This window comes from Mesoplodon mirus, assembly GCF_964341445.2.
Source record: "Mesoplodon mirus genome assembly, chromosome: 2".
NCBI lineage: Eukaryota > Metazoa > Chordata > Mammalia > Artiodactyla > Ziphiidae > Mesoplodon > Mesoplodon mirus.
The window spans coordinates 116,122,702-116,142,817 of NC_138977.1; the positions used below are offsets into that span (position 1 = coordinate 116,122,702).

A 20,116-nucleotide genomic window follows, 5' to 3' on the forward strand; every position below is an offset into this window, starting at 1 on the left:
TTTGCTAAAACAGGAGACTGTCAGGACTCTCCGTCATGGCTGGGTGGAAGGCAGTGAACTTGTGGAATGAGCGGGACCAGGTCACGGTAAACCGTGCGGGAAGGAGGGGCTTTTAGTTTCATGTTACAAGGAAACCTATCAGCAAGATACTGTCAGTCAATTGGCAAGATGAGAAATCGTCTAAAATACAACACATTGGCCTGCTAGTTTTCAGGCAGACATTTTTACTTAGGAATTATTTTGGTGATCTCCTGAGTACTTGTTTATTTTCTCCTTTTTCAAACTGAACTACTACTTCTACATTTAGTTAACGAATTATTCCAAATATCATCCATGCTTAAGTTCAAATTTCTCAAAATAATTAACAATAAAATCAGTCTACTTCTCTTTAACTTTACATCCGCTATTTAATTTTTTTGAACAATGGAAGGGCAGTAATGCCAGAGAAGATGAAGATGATAAAATCTTGATTGCTTTATGATATAGCTATGTGCAATTTCCCCTCACTAGGAATAGTGCCTCAAAAATCAGAATTCTTTTTCCAAAGACATTTTTCTCTCAAAATATGAAGAGTCACATTCCCTTCAGAACCCTCAAGCCAGCAGTTTCTACGAGATACAGGAATTCTGTGATATAAGATAAACCCCAATCTTAAATTAGTCCTGAGTTTGGTGCCTACAGATTCTCACAGAGCACGTATCGTAACAGAAGCCTGACAGAATGAACCTCCCGAAATCTCTAAAATCAGGGGAGGCAGAAGCTACACATTTGTTCCTGGCAAGAAAACAGGCATAATAACACATTTCACCTCAAAAACGTGCTGATCATTGAAATCACACTAGAGTCCCACAGTTGATTTATGGTAAAAGCACATTATTGAGAACCACTCTAGTGTAGACCGTGTTAAGGGACTATGTTGTACTATCCAGGGGAAAAGTAGGAATATACTAGAATTATAATAAAGATTTTGTGAAACATGCTAATTTTCTTAAGAAAATACATTTTGAGGACTTTTAAAATCATATGGAAATGGTTCAAGCTAATTACAAACGACTCCTCTATTAAATATAGTAGCCCCCCTAGAATTCACTTAAGTGTCAGAGTCTGAGTTGTTCTTAATATAATTAGATTACATTTACTTTTTAAAAAAATAAATTTATTTATCTATTTTTATTTTGGGCTATGTTGGGTCTTCGTTGCTGCGTGCGGGCTTTCTCTAGTTGCGGCAAGCGGGGGCTACTCTCCGTTGTGGTGCGCGGGCTTCTCATTGCGGTGGCTTCTCTTGTTGCGGAGCATGGGCTCTAGAGCACAGGCTCAGTAGTTGTGGCTTGCGGGCTCTAGAGCGCAGGCTCAGTAGTTGTGGCGCACAGGCTTAGTTGCTCCGCAGCATGTGGGATCTTCCCGGACTAGGGCTCGAACCCGTGTCCCCTGCACTGGCAGGTGGATTCTTAACCACTGTGCCACCAGGGAAGCCTACATTTACTTTTAAGCTGTAAATTAGCCTCTTCACTAATTATATATGGGCTTTGTTTCCCTAAAAACAACTTCAGTGAGAAAATTACCATAAGCATTTAATGATGATACCGGCTCCATTATGCTATGTTTGAAAAAAATACTGCAGACATTAAATTGTTATTAAATGCAAATGTTGGATATTACATAGAAGACGATGTATTTCTTGGAGATAAGAAATTATGTGCTTAATAACACTTCCCTGCCCCCACCTCATGAATAAGGACAGAGGAAAGACCTGGAGTTACTTGTCAACTCACCACCAATTTTTTTTTTTTTTTTTGCGGTACGCGGGCCTCTCACTGTTGTGGCCTCTCCCGTTGCGGAGCACAGACTCCGGATGCGCAGGCTCAGGGGCCATGGCTCACGGGCCCAGCCGCTCCGTGGCATGTGGGATCTTCCCAGACTGGGGCACGAACCCGTGTCCCCTGCATCGGCAGGCGGACTCCCAACCACTGCGCCACCGGGGAAGCCCTCACCACCATTTTATTTAAGGTTTTGTAAAACTCAAATTCTAGGAGAAACCCAACGGTACAGTTACTGTATTATCAGGCTGCTAACAAAAATCTTTTTCTCTTAAAACAGGAAATCATGTTCAAGAGTGATAGAAAAGGTCTTCGGATAGTTGCTGCGGCCCAGTCTACCTAAAATGGTGGTTCCACTCTTGCCTCTCTGCTACAAAAGCTTTCAACAGTCCTCTACCCTGATTGCTTATGATTCTTTTGCCAGATTTCCCTCCACCCCTGTCGGATGCTTGTTGGGAGTCAGGTGCTGTTCCAGTCTCGTTTTGTTGAATTCTCACAAGCACCCTGGGAGATCGGTGTAATACAGTCCTCTCTGCACTGCAGACTGGACACTGGGACCCTGAGCCATGAGGTCACCTGCTGAGTCCTCTCAGAGCTGGCGGTCTGGCTGCAGCTCGGGTGTCTCCTACATGTCTCCTACATGTGGCATGCCACATTCTTTTTTTTTTTTAATAAATTTATTTATTTATTTATTTATTTTGGGGGCTGTGCTGGGTCTTCATTTCTGTGCGAGGGCTTTCTCTAGTTGCGGTGAGTGGGGGCCACTCTTCATCGCGGTGCGCGGGCCTCTCACTGTCGCAGCCTCTCTTGCTGCGGAGCACAGGCTCCAGACGCGCAGGCTCAGTAGCTGTGGCTCACGCGCCCAGTTACTCCGCGGCATGTGGGATCTTCCCAGACCAGGGCTCGAACCCGTGTCCCCTGCATTGGCAGGCAGATTCTCAACCACTGCGTCACCAGGGAAGGCCCTACGCCACATTCTTGAAGCTTCTTAGGCAGGCTCTTAGGTGGGTGAGGTCTGTGTCCCACTCACTCAGGTTTTCATTAAAAACACAGGTTTCTGGGCCTGACCCCAGACCCACCACCTCATGATTTTGGAGTAGCGGGGCCCAGAATGTGCATTTTAAACTAGCTCCCCAGGTAATTCTTCACTGCACCCTAAAAATCCAAGGAACACAGCCCAACACGGCCTCCGATTTGTTTTGGCCTGGTTTGCACCTTCCACTTTCTTGCTGAACTAGGCAATCACAGCTTGGGGAATTCAGGACACTGAGAAGTCATTCATGGACAGGGGAAAGGGCAAAGTGTGCTTGGGAGAAGCCTCCCCTAGTACAGCCAGGATTTGGGCTCAAACCTGGCCTTCAGCTTCTTTTCCCTACACCACTGCCATTCCTGGGACGTGCACAGGAGGCAAAGGGAATGAAACTCTAATGATGTCATTTCAGAGAGCAGGAAGAAGAGTCTGGTGAGTAGAGAATGAGGGAGGGGGACTTGGCAGAATTACAGACTTAACCACAGGTGTGCCCTGCCAGGGAGCTCCCAACCCTGCAGCCCAGTGACCCTGTGATACCCATCACCACAAGGGCTTCTGGGGAACCCCACAGCAGGCTGTGCTGGGAAGTCCTTCCTCTCCAGGAAGCCGGGGGGCCCCTGCCATCTCTGAAGCTGCTCAGATCTGATTGTTCCCCACCCCTCCTCTCTGGCCGGTCAGCAGAGCACAAGGTAAACGCTCCAGTGCGATAAGCAGCAGCTCGGCCTCCATACTGGATACAGCCTTGCAGGCTGCCCCACGGGAAATTAGGAAAGGCTCAGGCCTTTATGGTCTGCACCACGCCCGAGACATTCGCCTATGGATCATAAAAGCAAGCTCTTTTTGCTTTGGGGCCTGACAGCATCCCTTGCCCCTTGTCTGTTAACAGAACCCTCTTTCCTGTGGTTTGAGTAGAACTGACTTCATGCCCTCCGGCCCCCACCCTCCAACCTCAAGGCTCAGACCTGGTCACCCCTCCATCCTCCGACGACAGCAGCTGATACAGGGATGGCCACACGACCAAACTGCTCCTATCATGATTTGCCCCTAAAATTGTGTCATGTGTGTTGGGGGAAAGGCTCCCCCTTGCCCTGGCATCTTTAGCTGCACCAAGTAAAGCTGGAGGTGTCAGAGACTATCTTTCCCACCAAGTGGGGAAAGCCTGCTCGAGTATGGAGCCAACACAGAAGACAGAGCCATTGTTGGGGGGGGGGAGTGGGGGACTGAGCCTGAGACATCATTTAAATGCTTGGATTTAGCAGCACCCAAAGATTCTAAGCCACCAAGTCCCCCCCCCCCACCGCCATTTTAAACTAATTTGAGCTACATTTCTGACCCTTGCAACCCACAGTCCTGGCTTTCTTCATTTTATGCATGTTAAAAACACCACAGGAATTTGATGTATAATTTGCTGTAAAATAATTTCTACATTTTAATAAGAAAATTCATACCAGAGAAAGTCAAATCATGCACTAAATTATCAGTATGTTTCTGTTTTACAATTTTAAAAAATGAAAAATTACTTTGACTAGTGCTTTGTTCAAGATATGAAAGTAATCACAAGTTTAAATTGCTACTTTAACTGTACATACCTTTAGGGAGTCCTGTGTCTTGAATGGGATATTTGTCTGACTGTAGAAACCAACAAAAGAGGAGTGTTATTTTTAAACACTGTAGTCAATTATAAGATCAAAGTGAAAAGAAAGCTTTGTCTTGGGAAAGTCATGATTTTAATTTAAAACCTTGCAAGTTATTAGCCTTGGATTTATCAATACGCCTGACCCATTGCTTGCTTTCATTCTCAATTTTACAGAAATGAAACCAAGGTGGATGAGAAGTTAATGTTGGAACATGAAACAGAAGAAGCCTTCAGCTCTGACCACTAAACCACACTTCCTCCCTTTTCTGCAGTGCTCTTTCTCTATTTCCTGCAGCTCAAAATTGAGGGACATTTCTGTTAGTGAATTATGGGGACAGACCCATCTCTTCTCACCATTTCTGTGACATTCATTCGGGCCAATAAGCATGTGTTCTGGGCAGTACTCACAATTGGACAGCTCTGTCACGGGTTGACTAGGACAGGAGTCAAAAGGTTACTATCCCATTAATTGCACGAAGATCTACGAATTAGTTACCCATTATGCACAATTCCCCAATGCTTTAGTTGAGGGCAGTACTGTTAAAGGGAATTCAAAATAGCAAATGCTCTTACAATCACATATTTCTTTGTTGGTACCAACAAATATGCAGGTATCTAAGCTTCTGGAAGCTTCTACTGCAGATTATACAATGTAGTCATTTTCTAAAGACTTCCATGAGAGGAGTTGGGATGCACCCAATCTCCCTAGCCTGTCCTCTGACCCCGGCTCAGTTCCTACCATCATCTGCATCTGGGCCTTTGGGTCTATAGTCCTCCAGCCTAAAAAAAAAAAAGCTGTACCTCCCAACTCTCCTGTAAGTCTCATCACTATCTTCCTTGGACAGAGGAGGAAAAGAAACAAATGTGGAACCAGGGATTCTGTTTCAAATGCCTTTCCTTGGAGTTTCTTTGGAGCTAGGCAGTAAAGTTTCAGAACCTTCTAGAAGCCTCCAACCCCTTTCCACAAAAGAAATCCATCAATCGTCTTTACGGTATCAGTTCAACTTGTGAAGGGGCTGGAGCCTAAGGTCAGACACACTGGTGGTCAAGCGTGTCTACATGACTGAGCCCCAATAACACTCTGGACCCCAAGGGTGGGGTGAGCTTCCCTGGTTGTCAATACTCTGTGTGTATCATCACACATCGTTACTGGGACAAGTAAACACTGTCCACACAACATCACTGACAGAGGGTAGCTGAAAGCTCCATGCTTGCAACCTTCCTGGGCCCTGTCCTATGCCCCTCTTCCTTTGGCTGACTTTAATCTGAATACTTTTGCTGTAATAAACCACAATCCTGAGTGAAAAAAGAAATCAATCAATCAATCAATCATCAATCACAGAGAACTTAAAAATCAAATACTTTTCCCCCAGAGTAAATCCTTCTCCATCCTCTGCTCCCCAGAGCATGGAAAACACATCTGTACCATAGTGCTTATCAGGCTCTTTTCAAAGTATTTGTCTATCTCCTCAGACAGACTGTGAGTGTTTCAAGAGAAGGGACCATGATCTTTGCATCCCCAGATTTTGACTCTGTTCAGACTACATGAACGAACAAGTGCAGGTTTCCTGGAGAGACTGACAGTTGAGATGGGCCTAGAGAATGCCCAGGACCCAGATGACCGAGAGAAAGGAGCAAGGTGATTGCAGATGGTGGGCACGGAGGAGCAAGGCCAGGTGGTTGGAAGACGGGCCAGCCTGCAGGACAGATGCATGCTGGAGGTGGAAAAGGAAGACAGGGTTGGACACGAAATAATGGAGCCAGTTTCCGTGGAAGACCCTGCAAAGGAGGCAAAGGGGTTTAGGAAGGGTGCCATTCTAGGATCTCGGGAAGCTTGGCTCATTTAACACTGCTGCCTGCTTCGTGCCCCACTCTGTGTATGGGAAGACAGTCAGCACGGCCTCACAGGAAGTCAGGCAAGCAAATAATTCCCACACAATGCGATAAAAAGTAGGGACTATGGGGCTTCCCTGGTGGCGCAGTGGTTGAGAGTCCGCCTGCTGATGCAGGGGACACGGGTTTGTGCCCCGGTCTGGGAAGATCCCACATGCCACAGAGCGGCTGGGCCCGTGAGCCATGGCCCCTGAGCCTGCGCATCCGGAGCCTGTGCTCCGCAACGGGAGAGGCCACGACAGTGAGAGGCCCGCGTACCGCAAAAAAAAAAAAAAAAAGTAGGGACTATGGATAAGGCAGCACCCGAAGGCCCCAAGGCTGAGAAGCCTTCCCAGATAAGGAACAGTTGGGCTGAGTGGCGGGACGCATAGGAGTTCATTACATGAGGAAGCAGGGAAGGGCCAGCACTATGGGTACCCAGGACGGGGCGAGGGCGTGGGGCATTTGAGGAGCAGCAAATAGCTACACACAACTGGCTCATCAGAGGGTTGTTGAGACATGGTCACGGAGGACCTCATCTGCCATGTCAAGGACCATGTATTTAATCCTGGAAGGAATGTTATAGTTGAAATGTGTCCCCTCCAAAAATACCTTGAAGTCCTAACCCCTAGTACCTCAGACTGTGACCTCATTGGAAATAGGGTCATTGTAGATAGAATTACTTAAGATGAGGTCATAGTGGTGTAGGGTAGGCCCTTAATCCAATAGGACAGACGTCCTTGTAAGAGGAGAAGAGATAACAAGACACAGACACACAGGGAGAAGACGGCCACGTGCCACCAAAGGGAGAGAACGGAGCGAAGCAGCTACAAGCCAGGGGACACCAAGAACTTCCGACGACCATCAGAAGCCAGAAGAGGGACTTCCCTGGTGGCACAGTGGTTAAGAATCCACCTGCCAATGCAGGGGACAAGGGTTCGAGCCCTGGTCCGGGAAGATCCCACATGCCGCGAAGCAACTAAGCCTGTGCGCCACAACTACTGAGCCTGCGCTCTAGGGCCCGCGAGCTACAACTACTGAAGCCCGCATGCCTAGAGCCCGTGCTCCACAACGAGAGAAGCCACCACAGTGAGAAGTCTGTGCACTGCAACGAAAAGTAGCCCCCACTTGCCGCAACTAGAGAAACCCCACGTGAAGCAACAAAGACCCAACACAGCCAAAAATAAATTTTAAAAATTAAAAGAAAAAAAAAGTGGTAACAGAGGTAAATCAACAGTGTATGCCCATCTGACACATGGGCAGCCCGCCTTTACTTTAAGGTTGTCCTATTTTTTCTTTCAATCTCAAGTTAGATATTTTGATTTCTGAAGAATTGGTAATTAAAAATAGATAGTATTAAAAGTAGACAAGCAGATAAAGACCTCACGTAACCTAAGAAGACCACTTCTGATATGTGCAAAATGAGAACAGAGTCTAACACCATTTTTAACCTGGAGAAACCCCAAGTTTATTATGTCACAGAGAAATATCATGAAAAAGAAATTTATCTTGGAAAACCTTATTTTAGGGTTTCAAATTTCATGTAAGTACTAAGTAATAAAAAATATAAAGAAATAACAAAGGGGAAAAAGGAAAAACAGGAGTCATCACCATTAATGTAAAAGTTGTAACCTACCATATTAAGGGATATAGTGCTAGGGTCTGTGTCTTCCACTGGCTCCTTTGTCAAATGATCTGTAAAGAGAGCAAATAGAGAGCATTTTCTTTAACTTAGAAGCTCGGTGTGTCCTTTGATAACTGTCTTCATATAGACACAAGCTATCCCAATCAGTTTGGAGAAAAGCTTACTTTCAGTCATTAGTGGAGACAAAATAAGAAAGAATGAGTTCAGGCTGCACCAAGAAAGTGATGATGACTAATAAACTACATTAAAAAAAGATTTTGGAACAGTTTACTTATAAATATCTACAAATACTCAGAGGTACAAATAACTACAAATTAGGTGAATGTGATATTAATGACTCTTTTGCATATTGGATTTTGAGACAGGCTGGGACCTGGGACCCTTTACTGGAGCGCTTGCACCTGGACAAACATCTCCTCAAGCAACAGAGTACAAAGAAACTATAAAAGACTAAAAATAACTGCACACAAGTGCCGTTGGGCAAATTATGAACAACATACAGAAAAGAATACAAAAAGGGCACAAACCAACTGCCATTTCTGAGGTGCCGGGAGCAAAAGCAGGGTACTGCACGTGATCCCTGCACACAACACCACCAAGGGGGTGGTCAGGCCACCTAAGCCACACCTCAGGCCTGACCCACCAATCCGCACCCACCCTCACCCCATTTAAGGGACCAGCTCACTGCGCCCCCCTAGGACAGCAAGCAAGGGCACCTGTTTCTTGTTTTTACCCCTCATGCTGCAGCACGAGTCCCAATAAAGCATTGCCTGAGTTTCTCCTCTGGTCTCTTATCAATTTCTATTGATTAAAGAGTCCAAGGACCCAGGTCGGCAACAATCTGATTATAACTTTGAGCAAGAAAATTACAAAAAAAAAGCTCCCCCTTTCCAAGACAGTTTACGAAACATCTGCCAGAATACTATCTTGCTCGATAACCGTATCTGTCTGAATGGGATCCTCGGTATTTTGTGCAGTCACTACACGACCTGCAAAACCCTAAGTGGCCAGCCTTGGGCCAGTCAAGATTCACCTTTCATTTTTCTCTCAAATCTTCATTAAGTACATACTGTGGCCCAGGCACTAGGTCCTGGGAATGCCTTGGGGGATCCAAACAAACAAAACAGGACAACTTATGGAGATCATTTGTTTGTTCTCCCCAGATGTTTCCCATTTGAGAATGTGTCCAGACTTCTCACATTTCTCTCCCCGTAGGTGTTGACAATGCCCGAAGGAGAAGCAGTGTGAAGGGAACATCTCTTTGTGTATTTTATGACAGGCTACAGTCACTGGAGAGATTAAAGGAGGTGGCCCAGAGGAGTGGGGGCAAAGGAGAGAGTTTTTGCCAGTGTCCCTCCATGGAGCAGGGGACAGACACTGCAGCTCCACGAGTGGGGACTGTGCCGTGGTCCTTAGCAGAGCCCAGAGGTGGCAAGACCACATCAGGGAATGCACGGAGGGGGCTAACCCCTGGGTCCCAGGGTTCCCAGCCCCACAGAGAAACAAACCCATGATTTGGGTCTGCAAGAGAAACAGAGGGCTCCTGGACCTCAAGAGTCTTCGCAGGCTTGGACAACAAGGACATCAAGCCCACCCAAATGCACTAAAAATTCAAGGCCCCTCCTTTTCCAAGCACCACATCATCCTCTTAGGTTCCTATATGACCCTAAGGAAGGGGCCAGGCCCCAGTTTGGACTGAAATGCAATTTCCTGCCAGCCCAGTAGATTACAGACTCAGACCTGGATTTAAGTCAATGTAAGGAAAATAAGAACAAGTTGTGTTGCTAACTCCACCCTGAGTTTACAGAACTCCTGCTGCCCAAGGAAAAGGCAATTATCATACAGAGCACTTGGTGTTAAGACAGTAGAAATGAAGAAGGATATGGAAACACAGGAGGAACACAAGCCTAGCCTGGGGTGTCTGGTGGGGAGTGAAGAGCGGGTAGAGAGGAGCCTATAGAGGAGATGACACTTGAGTCCAGAAGGATGAGTTGAAGCTAGCCAGGAGAAGTCAGGGAGGGAAAAGCATTCTAGGCAGAGGGAACAGCATAGGCGAAGGCCTAGAGATGAAAAAGAATGGGACTCATGAGCATACTTCAAATAGGTCTAGCCGGACACCTGCCTTCGGTTTTCCAGTTTTTCCTTTCTATCATTCTCATGTCTAGCTCCTGGCTGGGGAGCGGGTAGTAGAAGCCACCATGAATAGCCTCCAGTCTTTTCTTTCCCTCCTATCACAGCCTAGTCTCAACCGCTTAATTTTCACCAAAGTGTATCTGGATGATAAAACTTTTTTTTTTTGGCCACGCGGCCTTGTGGGACCTTAGTTCCCCAACCAGGGATTGAACCTGGGCCTTCAGCAGTGAGAGCGCGTTGTCCTAACCACTGGACCGCCAGGGCATTCCCTGGATGATAATACTTTAAAAGCTTACCTCCACTAGGGGGGTGGAATTTTAATAGGTATCCTGTGCAGCTATTGCCCACCAAGTCTATGACAAGTTAGGCCTGTTTCCTACAGAAACATTAGTATGTGAGGAAGGAAAAAGACAAAGAGGAAGAAAATGGAGGAGACAGCTGGCAAAGGCAGAATTACCCCAAAAGCAGCAGTGAGAATGCAAACAGGCCAGTTAAAGGGAAGGCACACAGGGCTTGGGAGGAGAAGGCTTGGGTCCTCACTGCCACACCACTGAGACCTAGTGGCCTGACCCTGAATGAGTCTAGCGGTATGACCTTGGATGACTCATGTTAAGTGTTCCCAGCCTCGGGCTCTTCCTCTGTAACAGGAGGGGGTCCACGTGACTGGCTCCCAGACCCAGCTGATCATCATTATTCTGGTCAGGTCAGGTTTGGGAACAACTCCCCCTGAGAATCTGTGCCTCAGAGGGTGATGGGGTGAACAGGACCACAAGTGTTTGGAGACCCAAAGTCTCTTGCTTTGGTCTGAAGCCTCTGAGAATAGATGGAATTTAAGATGGGAAGGGCACAGAGAATTTAGGGCGCTTTTTTTGTTGTTTTCTGAAGCACAACAGCAAAGTGAGAGGGCAATCAGGAAAGGCTTAGGCGATCAGGAAAGGTTTAGGACCAGTCTTAGAGGCACTTTCAGGCCTTTTATTATTTTCATTCGCATGGTTGTGACTGTATCAGCTTCTGACGTAGACCAGGCTGGGGATGAAGTTCTTCCTTACGTGTAATTGCCAAATCCACTCACAGACCCAGGCCCACAGTGTCGCTCCACTTGTTCTACCTGATCCCGGGCCTTCCCCCTGGCCCTTGCTGTAGTTCACGCAGAAACACCTTTGTTCTCACAGGCCCGTGTTGTGCACCAACAGATTATCTGGAGGAGGGCTGATCCTGGTTATCTGAGACTAGTCTAGAAGTAAGCAGTTGTCCTAAAGTATTTCTGAGAGCTCTTGGAGCCACATGTTTACAATATTATTAGAATGAAATCAAATAGTTTACTCAGAAGCTTTAAAATGTTTATTTTTACGGGCCCCAGGTAACAGCAGGCTGGGCCTCTAGGCAAGGCTCTGGTATCAGATGGGGCACGAGGAAGCTGAAAGAGAAAGGGGGATCGTGCGAGCGAGCTCCGAGGTGGCAAGGCCGGCAGCTCAGCCAGGGGTGGGTGGGGACCTTCCTCCTGATCCTGGCTATCGCTCTACTGTCCCAAAGCTGCCTCCATTCTCCTGGATTGGTGACTCTAAAGAAGGCAGAGGTCACCCCAAATTAGCTGGTAATTGACCAAAGGGGGTCTCACTGATGGCAATGAGAATGATGTTTAATTCACATGAGCATCTTCTGGGGAGGTCCTCAAAAGGCCTGAGTGAAACCCATGGTGAGCTGATGCTACTCAGCTGCTGGAAGGGCACCCAGCCTGGCTCCCGGAGGCCCCAGGGGAGAGCAAGCAAGGCCAGCTGCAGTTACTTGTTTCTCTGGGCCTCAGGTGCCTCATCTGTAATATTCAGGGGGAGGGGGGACAGAGAGCCTCCACGTGCCCTTCCAGCTTTAAAAGTCCATGAGTGGTGAGAAGTAGGGGCCCCAAAGGTGAAAAGAGCATCTTCAAGTGAAGGTCACTCCAACACAGGAAGCCCAGTTACAATTAGAGCTCCCACTTACCCAGTACCCCTCCCCGTCCACCCACCCCATCGCCCCATGCTGCCTGGTTTACAGGCATCAAACTGTGGGCAGAAAAAGCTCTTCCCATATTGGCATCTTAGGAACTGATTCAGTTAGATATGTTAACTGGGTTTACCTTGTAAAGTTAAAAAAAAAATAAAGATGTTTGTATATCCACATGCATATAACAAAGGTGGGTATCTATTATTATACCATATGAACTTAATTTAAAAAACAACTCTTTGCCCTGAGAAAATTTACACTGGCAGGAAAACAGTCATGCTGGTTACAGCATGAGTGCCCAAGGTCATAGGGCAAAGGAAGCAGCAGGATTTGGATCTGGGACTTTCTGACTTCAAAATCTACCCGTTTTCCACTACCTTCGGGTTGCTTGAAGTGGTTCATGCATTGACCACCTGATAACAGACTGTCCTGGGGGTATCTCTATGTCCAAATTTTCCCTTCCTGTGAGGGTACCAGTCACACTGGATGAGAGCTCACTCTGATGACCTCATTTTAACTTGACTGCTTCTGTAAAGACTTTATTCCCAAATCAGGTCACGTTCTGAGGTACTGGGGGTTAGGATGTCAACAAAATTTTTTTTGGGTGGGGAGCACAGTTCAACCCATAACAGTCCACTCTCTGGCCCCCAAATTCATGTCCTTCCCATGTGCAAAAGACATTCACCCGACATACCTCAAAGCTTTCATCACTCCGGCATCAACTCTGAATGCAAAATCTCACCTACCCATCATCCACTCAAAGACCCAGCTCTCGTCAGCTCCTGAATCAGAATCCCCAGGAGCCCTGGAGACTGTGGGCTGCACCCGGCAGCCTCTCCACCAGGAACGATCTCGGATTGTCCAACACAGACGCGGGTAAGCTGCCCAAGTGCAGCACGGTCACGTCCGGACCTCTCCCTTTATGAATCACATTAGATAAGGGCCAATAGTTCCTCAAGACAGTTCCTCAAAGGAAGTTCAAAGATCTCCTCTAAAGATGTCCTTTCAGAGAAACAAAGAGGGAAGCGTGTCAGAGCTTCCTGGCTTTCCCGATCATCAGGAATCAAAGAGTGGGGCCTTTTGTGCTTCTTAGTGAAAAAGTAAAGGCAATTCTTTGAACTCGGTGATTTCAGAGTTCATTTATTTTTCCTCTGTTATTTTTTGTACCCTAGCTTTTCTTTTGACCTACAGCTGTTTTCACTCCTGATTCTAAGGAAGCCCTAGAGTCCTAACCGTATTCAGGATTACAGAAGCTCTCAGGGCAGCAGCGCTAACACGCTGCTAAGTTTACCCTCTTCTCTGTCTGGCAGCAGCCCTGCTCTGTCATCCCTGCACCTCAGAGCAGGGGCTGAACAAGCTGAGAAAGGACCAGGGATCAAGAAGGTGCACCTCTAGAACAACTTCTCTGGACGATGGCCAAGCTGAGGGAGAGGGGAGGGGAGGGAAGAGATGAACCAAGGGATGAAAGAGGAATGCAGACAAGGGAGAAATACTTGGGTAGAGAGAAGAAAACTTAGAGGCATTGTAAGAGAGGGAAAGAAATGAAGTGGGCATTGGAAAAACCCACGGGACGGGGAAGGAGAAAGGGAAGAAGGAAGGAAGGAAAACCGCGGTCTGTCAGCACTCTCTGGTGGATGTGGTGAATGAACTGGTTGGTCCAGCCTTTCAAATAAGGGTGCTGCTCGAAGTGGTTCCCCCTTTAGTCCTGGTTTCTGCTCCCGGTGCTACTGGAGTTTGCAAGAAGGACAGGGTGCCACATCAGACCCATTCAAGCGCGGAAGAGGGCTCAGAGGGGTGCGTGAGGGGTGAGATGCCACCTAAGGGGCTGTCCTGGGCTGGTCTCTAGGGCCAGGGTTCCCAGGGAGCAACCCTGTGTGCAGTGCAAACAATACCCCGAGGATGAACAAAGGCAGAACATACACTGATGCGCTCCATGGCCAAGGGCACTTACTTAGCTCACTGCGACGAAGCAATGAACTGTACCATCTCCCCAACTCTCCCGACTTTCAAAGCCTCTTTCTTTGTTTCTGCCCTTAATATATGTATGAACACGAACCAGATTTTATTCACTTTCAACAGGAAATTCTGACTCCTTCCACGATGGATGGTTTATTAGTGGAAGAGATGGAATGAGATGGCCACACTGTAACCTGCATGACTATTTTCCTGCCAGTGTAAATTTTCTCAGGGCAAAGAGTTGTTTTTTTAATTAAGTTCATATGGTATAATAATAGACACCCACCTTTGTTATATGCATGTGGATATACAAACATCTTTATTTTTTTTTAACTTTACAAGGTAAACCCAGTTAACATATCTTTTTTTTTTTTTTTTTTTTTTTTTTCTTTTTGCGGTATGCGGGCCTCTCACTGTTGCGGCCTCTCCCGTTGCGGAGCACAGGCTCCGGATGCGCAGGCCCAGCGGCCATGGCTCACGGGCCCAGCCGCTCCGCGGCATATGGGATCCTCCCAGACCGGGGCACGAACCCGTATCCCCTGCATCGGCAGGCGGACTCTCAACCACTGCGCCACCAGGGAGGCCCCAGTTAACATATCTAACTGAATCAGTTCCTAAGATGCCAATATGGGAAGAGCTTTTTCTGCCCACAGTTTGATGAACAGGTGGTTACATTTTATATCTTTCATTCATTTACTGAGATGATAAGTATTTAACCAGGGCTTACTAAGTGCTGGGTACTGGGCCAGGCGTTGGAGAAAAACAGTCTCCACGGTCTGTGGAGCAGACCGGTCGAGCAAAACAGACATGCCCTCTGTCCAAGAACTTATAGTCTAACAGGGTAGAGAGACAATGGTGAAATCTTCACAGCTAGAAAGGGCGACAGGTGCTGGAAGGGTGCACCAAGATTGTGTAACTTGGAGCTGAATCTACATCAGTTTTGATCTGAAATCTGAAGGGTGGGCAGGAGGTAAATGGACCGGCGGGGGTTGGGGGGAGGTGAAGGGAGACTTCCAGGCAGCAGAAACAACTTGTGCAAAGGCCAGGAGGCAGGTGGTCCACGGCTCTCAAGGAAACAGAGGAGGCAGGGTGGCTGCAGTGCAGACGAAGAGAAAGAGCAGGCTTGCCGACTGAAGGGAGAGCTACAGGCCCACATACAGAGTATGGACACCACTGAAGGACTGAGGATTTACTGGAAAGTCAGCGCAGGTTTCTGAGTAGAGGAATGGCGAGATCTGATTTGTTTTTAAAAGGTCCCTCTGGCCACTTTTAGGTGAACAGGTTGGTGGAAGGTGAGTGTGTGTGTGGAAATACCAGTTGGGAGGTGAGTGCAGGAAACCTGGTGAGACAGCATGGTAACTGGGTCTGGGGTGGAGACACGAAAATGCCACGTAACGAGTTTTACACATTATCACCACTTGTGGCTTCATTACAGAAATGGAAGGGATGTGTCCTGGAGGTTATAGAAATGATATGAGATGTTAGAAAGAGGAAGTCATTTTTTTGGTCATATTTCTGTCCAACCCTTTGTTTCTACATGCAAGTGTGGAGATATTATATATCTTTTTTTAAACTGGAAGAACCCTCATCTAATTGATAGAATTCCAGAGTGGGAATGGACATGAGAGTATCTTTCAGATGCCTGGAGATGTTCTTCAACATCGCTGCAAGTGAGAGGGAGATCTCTACTCAGGAGGTCTCTCCCCTCTTTGTAGGAAGCCAACAAAACCACCTACAAGTTTGGGTTCTACCTCTCAAAGTCAAGGAGACAGGTTCTTTCCGAATGACGCCCTCCTATCATCATATCCTCAGGTCTCTCATCCCGCCACATGTACTGGGATTTCCAAGTCCCTTTGTTCCAGGTTGTGAGCTTCCATTTTGGCTGGGCCAAGCAGGCTAAGTAGCATCACCGGACTTCTAGATCCTGTAGTACTATTACTGTCATCTAAGATCCTGTTAGCTGCCCTGGTGGCCTTATCACACTCTTGACTCACTGAGGCTTTTTATACATGAAGCTGTGTTTCCCAACACCCACCTCCTCTGGTGCCATTGATGTTGGGGGTCCCAAGCAGACCTTATATGTACCCCCATTCAGTGGGTCCCGATCAAGATCTTTTTGAATCTCCTTCACCGTCATCATTTAATGAGATGGAAACCACTGTTAGTAAAATCTAGCTTAACACCTCTTGGCATCTTGCCAATTACATTTTCAGAAGAGGAAGTGGATGCAGAGGTGAGAGTTGGGGGGCAGGGGTAGGATTTCTCCCTTAATTTCCCCGTCTGTTTTTCCAAACAATGAATATGGGGGAGGAGAAGGATATCCAAACCATTTACTTATCTTCCATCTCCCATGGATAAAATGTTTACCATTCCTCACTTAAAGAAGAACCACTTGAAGGAGAATTTAGATCTTTCTTAAAATCTCCAGGAAACTCTCCCAGACCCAGCACATCACAAGGCCAAGTTAGCCATCTCTGACCCGCCTCCAGATACTTTCTATCTCATTCTCCTAATTGCTGAAGCCCCAAATGAACAATAAAACATTCAAGCTCCGGCCCTGCCCAAGCCCAAGAAATAAAATAGGGAGCACGTGTCTCTAAGCAGGTATCTGTGGTTCTGTATATCTGGTTCTCTCCCTAGCCTTTCCAGCCTCAACAAAACTAGAAAAAGCCCCAGTGTGCTTTGGGGGATACATCATTCATTCATTCACGTGTTCGACAAACATTCACTGAGGATCAGCCTAGGGTATGGGAGAGCAAGGACAGCGAATTCCTGAAAGGTGAAGTCTGAGGAAGATTTTCAATTCAAGTGAAATTAAAGAAAAATCGAGAGCCTGGTCTCAGGAACAGACACAGTATTTTACGGTTTTTCAATTCAAGTGAGATTAAAGAAAAATCTAGACTCTGGCTTCAGGTGCAAACACAACATTTAACGATAAGGACAGAACTAGAGGCCATTCTAACCAAAGGCCTCCACAGGTGGGACCAGCCGCCTGGTTTTGTGGATACTAGTTTATGAAATAGCTCCGAGGACCAATATTTAGAACAAAACCATTTAATAAAAGTGAAACGAGGAGAGAAGAGGAGAAATGAGAAGGCACGTGAGTAGGGAGAAAGGGAGAGCTCGGGAGGAAAAAAAGAAATCCACCCCTTGCGCTCTTTTCTGCCGGAGAGGTTTGAGGGGCTTGTTTCAACCTGGCATCGCCGGTGCAGAACAAAGACGGTGGGGCGAGAGAGCAAGAGGAGAGAATGGGCGTCTCAGGCACGCTTGGGGGCGACTGGGGCCAGGGGGCCGCGGGGGCCGCGCACCACCAGCAGCGGCTCGCGGGGGGAGCCTCGCACCTCGCCCTCCGGGACCGGGCGCCGCCGCTGTCCCCCGTCCGGCCACGCGCGGACCCGGGTCGGGCGCCAGGGTCCAGGGTGGTCCCAGGTCGCCCCTCGGGGCTCGCGGGGAGCTCGGCCCCGACAGCCCCGCCTCAGACGCGGACGCCTCGCGATCTAGCGACCCGCGGTCCGTGCCCCGGGTGAGGGTGCGGCGCGGTGTCAACTTACCCGCGCGCACAGGGTCGTCCGGAGAAGCCATGGGGACGGGGAGGGGCCAAAGAGCGCCCGAACGGGGCCGGGCGGCGGCGGGACAGGGGAGGAAAGCCGGGTTGCAGGGCTCGGTGGCCCTGCCCTTCGGACGCGCGGGGAGCGAACCTCGGCGGCTCCGCGCGCCCCTCCTCCGCCCGCTCCTCCCCTCTCTCAGCAGCTCTTCCCGGCGCTCACTTCCTGCTTGGCAATTAGCAAAGCCCCTGCAGTGCGCGTCCGGGTTCCACCCTCGCCCCAACACGCGCGAGCGAGAGCCCAGGTGCAGCGGACCAGGGCGCTGGGAGAGTCCCCGGGTGCCCCGGGGTCCCCAGCGGCCGCCGCGAGCGCCCTTCCAGTCCTGCGCCCAGGTCTCCCACGGCAGGTCCCGCCGCGGAGCTCGCACGAGTGCTGCCCGGGACCTGCTGCGAAGCGATTATTAGCCTTAAAACCCGGCTGCAGTCGCGGGTCGCTCTCCTGGCTCCCTCCTTTCGCCCTGAGTCCGGCCGCAACTCTTCTCCGCGCATAGGCCTGGGCTGAGATGCGTGGTGGCGGTCTGATGTTTAGACCATTTCCTGCTCTTTAGGCAGAGTACGCCGCTGCATGATGGCACACGCTAATAATTTCTATTTTGATTTTTCTTTGGCATTGGTTATTACATGACCTCCAGGGTACTTACAACACAAAGGGAGTGAAAAGAGGAAGCCTGATACACACTCGCACAGCCTCGCTAGAAAAATAGCTTAGGGCTCCCTCGGAAATGCCAAGGTCTATTTTTTTTAATTTTAATTTTATACCAATTACGTGCGCACAGATTGGAATCTTTCACTAAGAATATTTTTAAGATTGTTATATTTTAACTAAACCTATCATCAATCATAAATCTATTACTATACGATGGTTACAGGCAATTTAAATTTAATAGTAATCTCATAAGGGTTTAAAATAACCTTTGTCCTCACACATAAGAATTGAAAGAGAGGAATTGATTTGAAAGAGATAACATAGCTTTTAGTTAGTTTATCGTGAAGGAGCAGCCTCTGGCTAAAAACTCAGCTCCGAAAAATGCAGGAAAGCAGCAAGTGTGTACATACCCTCTTGGCGACCAGGGGCGTGCTTTGTGCCTCTCCCCCTCTGTTTAGTAGTCCTGAGGCCCATGGCACTCTCCAGATCGGCACTTAATATGCCATGAAAGAAACGAGAGGCTCAGAGAAGAGGGTCCGGCTGGGTGTCGACCTTCTGGTGGAAAGCTCTCTGGGGAATTTGTGGGTGGGAGGATGAACTTCCTTTTGGTCTGCCTTCTGATAGGAAGGGAAATTTTTTTAAACGGTGTTTTCTCTTAGCATCCATTTTGAGGTTTGGTTTGTGGTTCTTTCTGTACTTCTCAGGATGATGGAATTATTTCTGAGGTTGGTTGTCAGGAACCACATAGCAAGTCGGCAACACAAGCTCAAGCGTTGCTCTGAAGCTGGTTTGCTTTTCAAAACCCTGAATTAATTGTCTTATCACTCCCACTCTTATTATATCAAATAGAAGATGGGTGGCAGAAACACACTTCAACGTTAATTTTTCAAAAGAAAATTGACTATATATATTATTCCCTTTCATTCCATTTCTTTGTACCTACTTTTTGTGAATTGCAACCATAAGCCCTCATTACCTTATTTTTCCCATGTGCTTTGTGAACTCTAAAGTGTAATGCAAGTGGAACTTTTTTTTTTAATTTACAAAAAACTAATTTAAAAACAATTTTTTTAACATCTTTATTGGAGTATAATTGCTTTACAATGGTGTGTTAGTTTCTGCTTTATAACAAAGTGAATCAGTTATACATATACATATATCCCCATATCTCTTCCCTCTTGCGTCTCCCTCCCTCCCACCCTCCCTATCCCACCCCTCTAGGTGGTCACAAAGCACTGAGCTGATCTTCCTATGCTATGCAGCTGCTTCCCACTAGCGATCTGTTTTACATTTGGTAGTGTGTATATGTCCATGACACTCTCTCACTTTGTCACAGCTTACCCTTCCCCCTCCCCGTGTCCTCAAGTCCATGCTCTAGTAGGTCAGCGCCTTTATTCCCATCTTGCCCCTAGGTTCTTCAGGACCATTTTTTTTGTTTGTTTTTTAGATTCCATATATATGTGTTAGCGTACAGTATTTGTTTTTCTCTTTCTGACTTACTTCACTCTGTATGACAGACTCTAGGTCCATCCACCTCACTACAAATAACTCGATTTCGTTTCTTTTTATGGCTGAGTACTATTCCATTGTACATATTGCTACATCTTCTTTATCCATTCATCTGTTGATGGACACTTAAAAACAAATATCATCCACTGGAGTTGCCAAAGGGCTACCATACAATCTATTTGCTGTCATACTGTGTCCTTCTGCTTTTCCTTCTACTGCTACCCAAAGAGGGTTTTAAAACACTCTTTAAAATAGACATTTTTGACTTTTCTTAATAGCACCTAACTC

At 47.4% G+C, this 20,116-nt stretch overlaps 1 protein-coding gene across 3 annotated transcripts in view; it reads right to left on the reverse strand.

Annotated features, from left to right (window-relative positions):
• Positions 1-18,793, reverse strand: part of EDARADD (EDAR associated via death domain) — a gene marked incomplete at its 5' end in the record, with an annotated part of 57,508 nt that extends 38,715 nt beyond the window's left edge. For 2 of the 3 annotated variants that reach the window (XM_082604694.1, XM_082604693.1), the window contains 3 exons: positions 4,437-4,476; positions 7,992-8,050; positions 18,730-18,793. In XM_082604694.1, coding sequence (XP_082460820.1) covers positions 4,437-4,476; positions 7,992-8,050; positions 18,730-18,793 — 163 coding nt within the window. Of the gene's footprint in view, positions 1-4,436; positions 4,477-7,991; positions 8,051-17,620; positions 17,777-18,729 lie in introns of those variants that run through there. The other variant, XM_082604695.1, reaches the window with a different exon arrangement.
• Positions 18,794-20,116: the final 1,323 nt, after the last annotated feature.